The sequence below is a fragment of the Bacillus rossius genome, chromosome 5 (genome assembly GCF_032445375.1).
Source record: "Bacillus rossius redtenbacheri isolate Brsri chromosome 5, Brsri_v3, whole genome shotgun sequence".
NCBI lineage: Eukaryota > Metazoa > Arthropoda > Insecta > Phasmatodea > Bacillidae > Bacillus > Bacillus rossius.
The window spans coordinates 77,466,444-77,478,321 of record NC_086333.1 but is presented as its reverse complement, the minus strand read 5'-3'; the positions used below and the strand labels follow the sequence as shown (position 1 = coordinate 77,478,321).

The following is an 11,878-nucleotide window of genomic DNA, read 5'->3' as shown; positions in this document are numbered from 1 at the left end:
TTAAAAACCATTAATATGAAATACGTACCATGTTTAAGCAATAGTTGAAATAAAATTTTAAAACTACCACAACTCACATTCAAAATTACCTCCCTTTTCTTATACTTTAAATTTTATATTTTGTATTCAACAAAAGTATGAAATGTGTATTCTAATTTAATCCTAATGGATCATTCTGTATGAAATAAACACACTGAAATAAAAAATTTACTTGACCACAGAATTTGATGAAATTTGGTATGAAGGTTGTCCTCAGGGATTAAGAAAAATACCAAAAATACACTAGAGTCCCGTTATAGTGAGGTGTCACGGTTCCGGGTTTGATCCTCGCTACAACCGTGTCCTCGCTATAAGCGAATTGGACGGATTTTGGCCCCCATAAAATAAAAAATTAACCGAAACTAGCATAAAAATTGTGTTTAAAACTGTATAATTGGAAAATAACAGATTTTATTAACAAAATTTTAATTTCTGTGAGCAGATGTGTGAATTCTCTTTAAAATGATACCCCACAAGTATGGATGCAATCACCGATTGTGTCAAAATAACCAAAATACCCTATCACGCCACGTAAGTATAGCATCTCAGCCCGCGGCCGATGCAGCATTGTCCTGCTATCTATTGTCGACGCGGGCTGTCTGATGGCGGCCAAGTTGGTTCGGGATGTTGCTAACAGGCGGCGCTAGTGTAGCGCGACAATTTAATTCCTTACAAAAAAAAGCAGGAGTGCGGCAACACACGTACGCCTCAAACGAAATAGTCGCTGGAAATCTATACTTTTTTAAATAAAGAAACCTGTAAAATTTTTTAGAAAATAAATTTAGGATTAAACTCAAACCATCAGACACCCCAACAACTGACCGAAACAAAACAAGAAAACTGTCCTAGCGATTCGGAAATAAATACGGTGGTGCCAACTACTTGTCAGATAGTAAAATAAATAATGTGACGTGTTTGTAAACATGTCACGACAAATAATTCCAAACAAGTTTATAAATATTTGTGTATTATTACCGCGATCAATTAGCAACAAGTATACAGACAGCTCTAACTATTTGCCTTAACATAGTTATAAACAATGTTGTTATTCGTTAATGAAAATGTCCCAACAAATTAATTAAGATCATTTATATTTTTAAAAAAAATGTGCTTTGTTATGTTTAATGGCGGGAAAAAATAGATTTTCTCTATTTACTAAATAATAAGAAATGCGTACAAGTATATGTATATTCAAACGCTTGGTTTATTCAAGTCGAGGATACCTTGGCCTTGAAGCCAAGCGGAAGTTTGATAAAAGAAAGAAAGGACGGGATTCTATTTTTAAAACCACGCACTTAGGTGGCGACTGCAAGGCTGAAGAATGTGACAGGTGTCAACGGCAAGATGTCTAGTGGCGAGCGAAAGGGGTGGAGATAAAGCAGACAAATAACCAAGGCGCGCTTCACGCGATCACACCGTAAATTCCTCAAAAAGACCTCGTTATAGCCGTGGTCTCGCTATTACCGTGCTCGCTATAACGGGATTCTCCTGTATTTGAAAACGGTTTTAAAACTACGGCTATGTAAAGTTTCCCAAAATCCGCCAAAAAACGTAACAGACATATTTTGAGATCACCATAGCTTTCTTCTAATTGAGCTAGAGAGATGGGAGTGGTTCTAAATATATATCGCCCAAGCAAAGAAGTGTGCCAGAGCGATGTCATTTTCTTTTTTTAGCATCAGAATATAACTAACAACAAACTAATAACTAAACTAACAAAACCAAATTTAAGCATGGATAACCCAAAAACCGGATATACCAGATCCTGATGATTGAGAGTTTACTGTATTACTATAACTGAACTATTGCTTTTTAAAATGAGAGAAATGTATATATTTTTTATTTAATGAGCATAAGATAAATATCTATTAAGTTATTTACCATTAGTAATTATTAAACTACAGTAGAACCCCAATTTTACATTAGCGCATTTTATTTTTTCCGTTATTTGCACCAGTTTATTTCAGGCCCCTTTTAATCTCATTTACTGCAATGCAATAAATTCCAGTTGATTACAACACGTCTGTAATCTGCTTCCCGCAATTTACGCTGTTTGTTTTTGCTACACCTACATAAATTCGCTATTCCCATGTTTGTCATGGGCATCTTACCTATGAAGATATCATTATCACATGAAATACCAAATCAAAAATGCTGTTGGAAACACTAGCGCTGAAGCTCGTGAATTTTTCAAAGTACTTTTTCATTCAAAACGGTACTGGCAGGATGCCAACACTGGCCTAATAAAGAAAATGTTAGCATGCTATGCTGGCACTACAGTTTATAGGAATTCCTACTGTTCATCACTAACTTATACATTCAGGATTACGTACTGTATACATTTCCGGAATGAAATCTTTGTCAACGTCTGTTAAGAATAACAAATAATATTGTGAATTAGAATGAAAACATTGTTTTTTTTCTGTGAGTAATTGACTGTTTTTTTACCTGCACAAATTTTAACAAGATGGCAGCGTGTAAAAAACTAAATGGAAAACATTTCTGACTGATGAAAAACTCAACTTTTTAAAGTGTGTGGACGGGCACAAGGGTACTTGTGTTTCACTCGCTAAGAGGATAGGCAGGACAGATTTCAACCATGAACACAATTGTGAAAAATCGCGAAATGATTGAAGAAAATGCAGCTCAGTGTGGTGGTTTTCCTAAGAAGAGAAAATACATTTGTGCATCAAAATATGAGGAACTTTAAGTACATTTGAAGGAATGGTTTTTGGGTGCATGGGCCTCGAATGTACCCATTCATTATTTTTTGAGAAACCTTGCTGTATTTTTTTTTAATATAACTTTTGCTTTAGTACTCTTTCTTTATGTTTTGTGGTATTTTTGGTAATATTAACCTGTTGATGTCATGTTATCATGAATTGCTAGTTTAAGTATGAAAGTATGTACATAGACTGTATGATTACCTATACACACTACAGAATGTAAATATGGGACTCAAGTGTACAATTTTTCCTTTTTAGATAGGCTTCAGACACTCATAATAAATAATTATGTGTAAATCAGACTACAATATGTTTAGGTCATATAATATGAAAGTTCTCTGAGCAAAAAAAGGAATTTTCATATTTTCCTTAATTATACGCTTTTCCGCATTTTACAACATTTCCAGACACCCTGTTCAATAGTGTAAAAAAAGGGATTCTACTGTAATTGTATTCTAACTAAAAAGAAATCTATTTTCACACATGCCTAAACAATACACACCACCTAAGAAATTGGTAAACAGATTTATAAAGCTTAACTTCAACACGGCATGAACAATGCTTTCGTGCAACCGTCACTTCCAAGCGGCCACTGACCTGTGGAGGATGTACGAAAAGTAATGGCCGCCGCTGGCCTGTCCGCTATGTACCACGATTCCGGAGAGCTGATACCTGGTGCACGAGTCCTTCGACGTCTCGTCGTAATCACAGTCAATCATTTCTCCTTCTAGCTTCGCCAAGCCTGAAACTGTATTCCTCCACGTTGTCCTCAGGGCTCGCACACATCATCCATCAAAATAACTAACATATTTGCTACACATGCGTTTTTTAACTCCAGACTATTGCTCCGGGTTAAATATATTTTGAAGTATAGCTCCAAATTTCAAAATTTCCATTTTTAATTAATGAAACTTACTTTGCTCTGCAAGAAAATGTATGTACTACGTATGAGCCCATCAAATCCTCAGATACCGACAAATCCTTAATGTTCGAGGGATTCAATATTTGAGGAAAAAGATTCGAAGAAAAGTATTAGAGGAAAAACAAAAAAGTAACCAAAAAATTTACCAGATAACCTCTGAAGTTTACTAACTCAATTTTATTTTCTTCGTGCCTATCCTGTTAAATATCCCCAATATATTGTACTTTTCACACGTAATATATAAATAAAATTACGATGTGTATTGATTTTAGAAACTTTGTGAAACAAACATTTAAAGGGTTGAATGTTTCAATACCATGGTTAATATTTTTAACTTCCTGTATATTATTTTATTTTGACCTTTGAGACCCATCACTAATATGTACAATTAATCAATTGAAACAAATTCAAATATGTGTCCAAAGCCGGTTGACAGGAGCTGACAAATCAAGCGACAGCCTAATTGAAGATGCAGTGGAAAGTCTTAAATCTAAAGTGAAGTTGAAAAGCATGTTGGCCGCCGGCGATAAAGTGCTGCGTTTTACCAAGTGTCTAATGCATTTTCACAGTTATGCTTTCTGTGGTACCAGTACCGGTACCTACTTTATATTTACAGTTCTCGGTGCTGGTTAATTTGCTTAGAACCGACAAAACCGAGAAACCGGACCGACCCATTTCTATTATCTATAAATGATCATTAGATTTGGGCTTGCACAGTAAAAAGGGAAACTTTTGGAATTTATGAACTCAAATAATTCCTAATCCAATCATAACCTTCTCTAGAATTTTTTTCCCATGCAAAATATTTTAAATCTAATATTCACTATCCTGCCCAGCTCTACTCCCTAAAAATCCTGGAAATATGAAGCCCACTTAAAAACGCTGACCGACAATAAACAACTTAAACAAAGAGTTTGATTCCAGCAATCTGTCAACTGCAGCAGTATTATATGATAATTAAGTCACCAGTGTGAGAAATAAAAATAATCATGTTTAGTAAACTGGCATTATATTTAACCTAAAACAAGGCTATTTAATGAAGAATTATTTGTCACAACACTTACCTTTGAAATACCATACAACACTAAAACCCTTCGAAACCCTAACAGACTACGGATTTCTTCATCCCGATTTTTTTTAAAAATATAAACTAACAAACACACACATCCACTTTTTTCTGATCAGCAGCATAAAAAAAAAAAGGTAGCCGAACACGGGTTTGGCGCACTCTACCTGTGTACGGATCCATGTCCAAGTCCCGAGGAAACTCAAAATAGTCATTGAACTTCATGGCACACACTCTTTCAAAGTCATACTCGAACCTCTTGAGCTGTATGGCGAGTATGGGAGGTAACTTTTTGACGCACAACCGCTTCACTGTCACTACTTTCTTGTTGCACTTCTCGCAGTGGTAGGCGTCCGCCCCTTCCAGCAGCTCGCCCTTCACGTACTGCTCCAAGGAGTCCAGCAGGTTGCTCTGGTTGCGGATGTCCACGCTGATCACGCTGAACGGCTCCTCCTTGGAGTACCTGCGACGCAGATCACAAACACCACACACGCCGTGCTCAAGGCAACAATCACACTTTGAAACTCAATATTGAGACTTAATTACAATCCTACCAAAAAAAAAATTACACACACAGTGCCACAGTCGCAGATCATAAACATTACACACACTGTGTTCAAGGCAAGACTGTGCTCACCAAACAATCACACTTTGAAACTCAATATTAAGACTTCATTACAATCCTACCAAAAAAAAAATTTTTTCACATCATGTAACAACTTCTGGAAAATTAAGATAAATAATACTGAAGTGAAAGGTTGGATAAGATAAGTCAGCTACAATAATTATATGAGAATGTTTGTTAAAATACTTAAATTATGAAACAATTTTATTAAGGACAGTATTTATATTTACAGTGACTATAAATTGAAAAAAAAATTCGGTTGCTAGAATTTAAAGTTTAATTTGCTCCCAGCAACATTACCGGTTTTTTCATGACTTTGGTAACAAGTCCATTTTATAAACATTTTCGTGACTTTCGTGACTTGAGATAATGGGTTGTAACGACCATGAACGCACCTGTGCGGGCAACCCTTGCAGATCTTCTGGTCGGAGTAGGAGCCGCCGAGGATCTTGCTCATGATCTGCTCCTGCCCGAGCGCCTTCAGGGCCTCGTCTATGCTCTCCACCAGGCTCATGAAGAACTCCACGGCATCCTGCTGCTCACGGAGGTTCACCGGTTCCCCCTGCAGCCTGCACGCACAAACAAACACTGCACACAATCAGCCTCCGAGCGCAGCTTCACAAGAAAAACTACCACCACCATGACATGCAAACTGCTAAGCAATATTCCGAAAACTTTATTAAAATATTTTTCATTGATGGGTGAATTCCAATCTTCGCGATTCTAAATCTCAAATTTGACTCAAAAAGTACCTAAAATTTACCCCTCAATTCTGAACCTAGATCTCAAGGGTCAAAAACATAATAGTATAAAAGAAATAAAATATACTACTCATTGTGTTAAAACATTCATCCCTTTAAATGTTAGTTTAACGAACTAGGTTTTACGGATCAATACATATTGTAATTTAATTTTAATAACATTTTACAAGTAAAATATCTTGGTAACAGAATAGTTACGAAGAACAAACACAATTAAAACTAATAAACTTCATAGTAGCCATTGTTGAATTTTTTAATTTAATACATTTTAGCCAATACTTTTTTTCAAACCTTTTTTTTCTAGAATCTCAAATCTTTTAAATACTACAGACTTGATAGTATGTATTCGAAGGTTTGAGGATTAGACTAGCCCAACCTTACTTTTTTATAGAGGCACGGTTGTGGAATAATCAGAAGTGATGCTGATAATGAAATGTTTTAAACCAGGCCCACCGATTTCACGTATTATATCTGTTCTTAAGATTTTCAGGCAATCAAATGGGTAAATCCTTTCATGCAAGTATTTGTTAGGAAACAAAATGGTAAATTCAAGGTAATTCCTCAGATGAGGAAGAAAGCAAGAAATCTAAAATAGTAGTACACAACCATCATCTTGACCACAACAATTTCTAAATTTTTGTATTGCTTCCAAGAATTGATTTTACAAATTTTAATCATAAAATTTTTTTTCTACTTAAATTGGGCTGTTTTTAATTAACCAGTTTGACATTAACAAAAGTGAGTACAATTTTGGTAAGCTTGCTGGCATATATCGCAAGGATTTAAGTTTAAATTTATAGGATTTTTACAGGTATCTACTTTTCAGGATTTCTTAGTGTTGAGTCCAGGATTAAAGTTATAAACCAGTAGCAGCCCTGTTCCAAATACTGATTTTTATTTCAATAATATATAATTATAAAAATTAGTACAAAAAATTATTGAATAACATTCTTATTACTTAACAAACGGTTGTATAATTTATCTAACTATAAAAAAGTAAATATTTTAACAAAGGGTGCAAAAATTCTCAAAATTTCAAGTCACATTTTAAGTACTAGAGCTGAGCCTCATTGTCAGTCTCAATAAAATTTAGTAGTTAACATTCGATCTTAGGAAACAATTTAAACCTCACTGGTACAAACCTGGAGTTTAAAACTTAGAATGTGTGAACTTGTACAACTGGTTTTAGTAAAATATGTCATTATTTGATACAGAAATGATTAAAAAGGCATTAGTTATGAATACCCAATACAGTGTATGACACATATTCTCATGCCATGTCATTAAAATAATGTAGATAATAAATATTAAAGTTGTTAGAGATGTTGGTTGCTTTTAAATACTCTCATATTATAATTATCTTTTTTTGTTACAACATACTATTTGCAGTAATTTAAAATATAGTCACCATAATTTTGATGATGTTAACCAATACAATGGGCACAAAAGTTAAACTCCTTTGTAAGTGCTATACTCAAAATTTTGCTTTACCATCCTTGTCTTAAAATGAGCTATGAATAGCCTTCCCCTTCACCCGAAAACTGCCAGCCATTAATTGGCATCACATTGCTGGCCCACACTCACAACTAAAAACGTACAAATGAATTTCACAGACACTGACAATGCATCTGCAACCTCCACCAAGCTGAACACAAACTGCCTTGCTAACAGAATAAGACTCACGGGCAGAATCTTACTTGAAATGTTTCCAGAGGCCCCGCGGGACGTAGTACTGCAACTTGCTGTACGCCAGGTGGCCGAATATTGCTTGCACCTGCTTCAAGATGCCAATGTTGTACTCCTTGCGAGATTCCTCCGCTCCACTCTTCTCTTCGCTGCAGTCTTGATCCAACCCGTCCAGGTTACCCTGCCAACAAATGGAACCAGTGACAGCATATTCATTAAGAACAACAAATTAAAACACTTACAAAGTGATGATTCGAGACACACTTTTAATGCACAAACACAGTTATGATTAGTGATTATGTGATTTTAAATCTCTGCTGCAAGTCCATTAAAATGTTAAAAACATAATAATTATTTCCAATTAGGGGTCTGTCAGTGTGACTTTTGTGGCTATGTCAGACAATACAACAGTTATCTGTAAAAAACTGATATAAGGCGCCATCTGTTTGAGACTTATGAAACTTACGATTAATAACACCAACCAACATTGATAATCAGTTTATTATTAATTATAAATTATTAAGAACATTAATCGAAATAAAAACAATCCTATCTCTTAAGTTGGAAAAAATTACACATAAATGCCATGCCAATTTTCATCGAAATCAGTTGACTTGGTGAAGAGTTCACTGGAAACAAACATCAGGACACTGGATTTATATATATTAAGATGTGTGTGTGTATATATACACACACAACTAATACGCCTTCCAAACGAAGTAGAACTGATTCTTCTGCATTGAAGAACCTGATTCTTTAGACCCAGTTCAATTTGAAGATCAAATGATTGTTGGAAACTTGACAGAAGGCCTCAGTTCAATTGAAAAGGGTTAAAGAAAACCTGACTCCAACCGAAGAGCGCACTTCTGCTACAGAACAAGGAATAAAAAAAATTACCAGCATGCTACGAGGAAATTCTGTGTGAGAAGAGAAAAAAAGCTTTTATTCGTCAGAAGACTATTAGAATTTATGAAGCCTTCTACGTCAAAATAACATCGGTTGTAATTCTAAATTAATGTTTTCTTTAGTTTTCCGTCCCAATAAAACAAAATTTTTATGTATGTATTCATGTGGAAAATTGAAGCCTGACTTACATTAATTCCAATAACATGGTTATCCTCCGTCCCACCTGTGGCATAAGTTAAGGGTAATACTGTACATAACAATATGCAGCTGTCAAAGTCTGAACGCCACAAGAAGCCTACAACTCACGTAGTTTCGGTTCCCTACCACGTTCGTGCAACTTCGGATCTCACTCAAAAATTGAAATTTAAAAAAATCTGAAGGGTTAGGTTAGGTTAGGTCAGTCACGACATTCTTGTTTTCGTTGGAAACTTCTGATTTAGCTGCTGAAGTGGTGTTAATACCAAAACGCAAAACTTTGGAAATTTTCTTGCTGCTATTCACAATAAAATTAAGGTTATTATAACCTGTGTTGATGCTGAACGGATTTAAAGCAAATATAATTTAATTGTCACAGATCGAAGAACCAGCATGACTGAAAAGATGTTTGAAACATGCTTAATGCTGTCTTTTAATTTTTGTTAGTGACATATGTGTTTGGTAAAGTTACATTTCATTTAAGAACTCTGTGGAAATTATTTTTGATATTCGGCTCTGTGAAAGAGATTTTTGACACATGTTTGTTACTTGAACAACATTGACTGCTTTTTGCAATGATATTTTTACATCTCAGTTGCAATTTTTTTTTTCCAGTGTTAATTGATGCAGGCACTTTACAAATGTGATAGTTAAACTTTTATATTACATGTTATAAAAGGGCAATTTTATATTATATGGACAGCTATACCATCGTGAATAATTGTGTACGTAGAAAATTTTCAAAACTGTTTTGAAAATATGGAATAATCGAATAATGAATAATAGAACCACGTAAGAATTTTCTAGTCTATTAAAATTAAAGCTATATAAGTGCTACGAACAGCCAGTATAAACGCTACCTATGGCTGAACATCGTGTAACGCACCTCCCCTTCGGGCCGCTCCTCCCCGCTGAAGTCCTCCTCCAGGTCCGTGGTGGCTCCCTCCGCTGCCAGCAGCCCCACGCGGATGCTCTCCACCATGTACAGCTGCTGCAGCACCGAGTTCATGTAGCAGGTGGCGCCCGCGTTCTTCAGCCCCACGAAGCCCTTGGGCGGGCGCGGCCCCACCGGCGGCAGGTAGTCCCACTCCTCCAAGGGCTCATCCCTGTCTGCCGTCAACACACAACCCTCCTCCTGGACCCACCTCCCTGCCTTCCAGTTCCCGCACCCGCAGCTGCAGGGGGAACTCGTAGAGCACATCAAACTATTTATGTTCCACTAACAATTCAAATATAAAACAATTTTTCTTATCTTAATTTAAATTCAATATGTTTAACGTTAATGATGCTACCATATTTAATTTTTTTTATATATAATCAGGTACTTGATCATCATTACTGTTGTTATACATTATTAAACTTGTTCTTGTTTATCTGTTAGTTGGTTGCTGTGTTGTCTTGTGTATGCATTATTATTATAGTATTGTCCTCAATGTTATTCATTTCGTTTCATGCATTTGTTTTGTCTATGTATTTTTTTTATGTTTATCGTGCCTACCACCCATGGCCTTATGCTGTCGGTAGGCATGTAATAAATTGATAAATAAATAAATTAATAAATCACAATATTTTTGTTTTTTTATACTAGCCAATAAACATGTATGTAATGACAGCATACAAGTCATGTTGTGATGTCAATACTGTTTTAACTAGAGCTGGGCCGATACTGGCGTCTTACTGATAATGGTCACTATCATGGCTCGCGATAATCACGCCGGCCAGCCGCCGTGTTCACCCTCGGAACATTTCGGCGGGGGAAGGTTACCTGAATAGAACATGTCGGACAGGCGGTGCACCAGCAGCTTCATGTTGGGCACGCAGCCCAGGCACAGCGCCACCAGCAGGTCGAAGGCAGCGCTGATGATGTTGGGGGCGACGCACACGGGGATGGCCTGGTCCGCGCTCAGCTCCCCGGTCCGCTGCAGGTGCAGCATCAGGCGCGACGCCGGGAAGATGAAGTCGTCCACCAGCTCCTGGCACAAGGAACCAGGCGTTACAGGTGGGCTGCTAGCCGCTACAGGGCTCGGTTCACACGGGACGACGTTCATCGTGACCAGAGGACCACGCAGTCCCTTTGTTTGTTACTTAGCATGAACTCTTGTACACAGAACTGTGTTGTGAGTTGACTTTGTGGCACTTGTACCGGGCAAAGTGATAAGACACAGTTTAAATCACCCGCGCCCCAGCTTTCTACAGTTGGCACCATGTTGGAACACTGCAAGTGTTGGCGTCCATAAACCGTGAGAGTGGCATCCCTGCAGTGAGAAAAAAAAAGACAGTCTTCGTTTGGATCGGCATGATGGCGGTAGGTCGCAATGGTGCGGGCTGATGCTAGCGTGTAATTTATGTTGCAATCCTCGGTTAAAAACTACTCGATACAGTCCACATATATTTATCAACAGTAACACCCTTTCCTTGTAGTCATACCTACGATATACAAACTTGATGGGACCACAATTTTGTCACTTTGCAATAACAAGGTTTGTATCAACCATACTCTTACCAAATTTGATCACGATTTTTCTATGATTTCAAGATCAAATTCAAATAAAGTTACAACTAGTACACAATTTTATAACACACCGAATGTAGATTTTTTTTATGGGTTAAAAATTACATATTTAGAATAGCTTCTCCTGTATCACGACAGAACAATAAAGTAAAGGTGTAGATTATTACTTACAAAAAGACACATGACCATCAATTCGGTAGAACAACGTTGCCCAACTTTATTCCCCAACCTACAATGAACCAAAACAATGACATCGATATTATTTTAGGTGAATCTTTAAGTTGTTTCTTTACATTACTTTGGGGTTATTTGTACTAACCATCTTTTACTACATGTAACTGTTTACCTTTAGAACAAAACTTTGCAGCACATACTAACCATATTTTGTATTAAACAAATAATTATTACACCTAAATAATTTCTACGGACTGTGAAAACTC

General features: G+C 36.5%; 1 protein-coding gene across 13 annotated transcripts in view; it reads right to left on the bottom strand.

Annotated features, from left to right (window-relative positions):
- Positions 1 to 11,878, bottom strand: part of LOC134532049 (probable ubiquitin carboxyl-terminal hydrolase FAF-X) — a 111,206-nt gene that overhangs the window by 24,721 nt on the left and 74,607 nt on the right. For all 13 annotated transcript variants that reach the window (XM_063368210.1, XM_063368207.1, XM_063368214.1 and 10 more), the window contains exons 26-31: positions 10,692 to 10,899; positions 9,813 to 10,036; positions 7,837 to 8,006; positions 5,774 to 5,947; positions 4,921 to 5,216; positions 3,363 to 3,513 (exon numbers count right to left, since the gene is read on the bottom strand). In XM_063368210.1, coding sequence (XP_063224280.1) covers positions 3,363 to 3,513; positions 4,921 to 5,216; positions 5,774 to 5,947; positions 7,837 to 8,006; positions 9,813 to 10,036; positions 10,692 to 10,899 — 1,223 coding nt within the window. The remainder of the gene's footprint in view (positions 1 to 3,362; positions 3,514 to 4,920; positions 5,217 to 5,773; positions 5,948 to 7,836; positions 8,007 to 9,812; positions 10,037 to 10,691; positions 10,900 to 11,878) is intronic.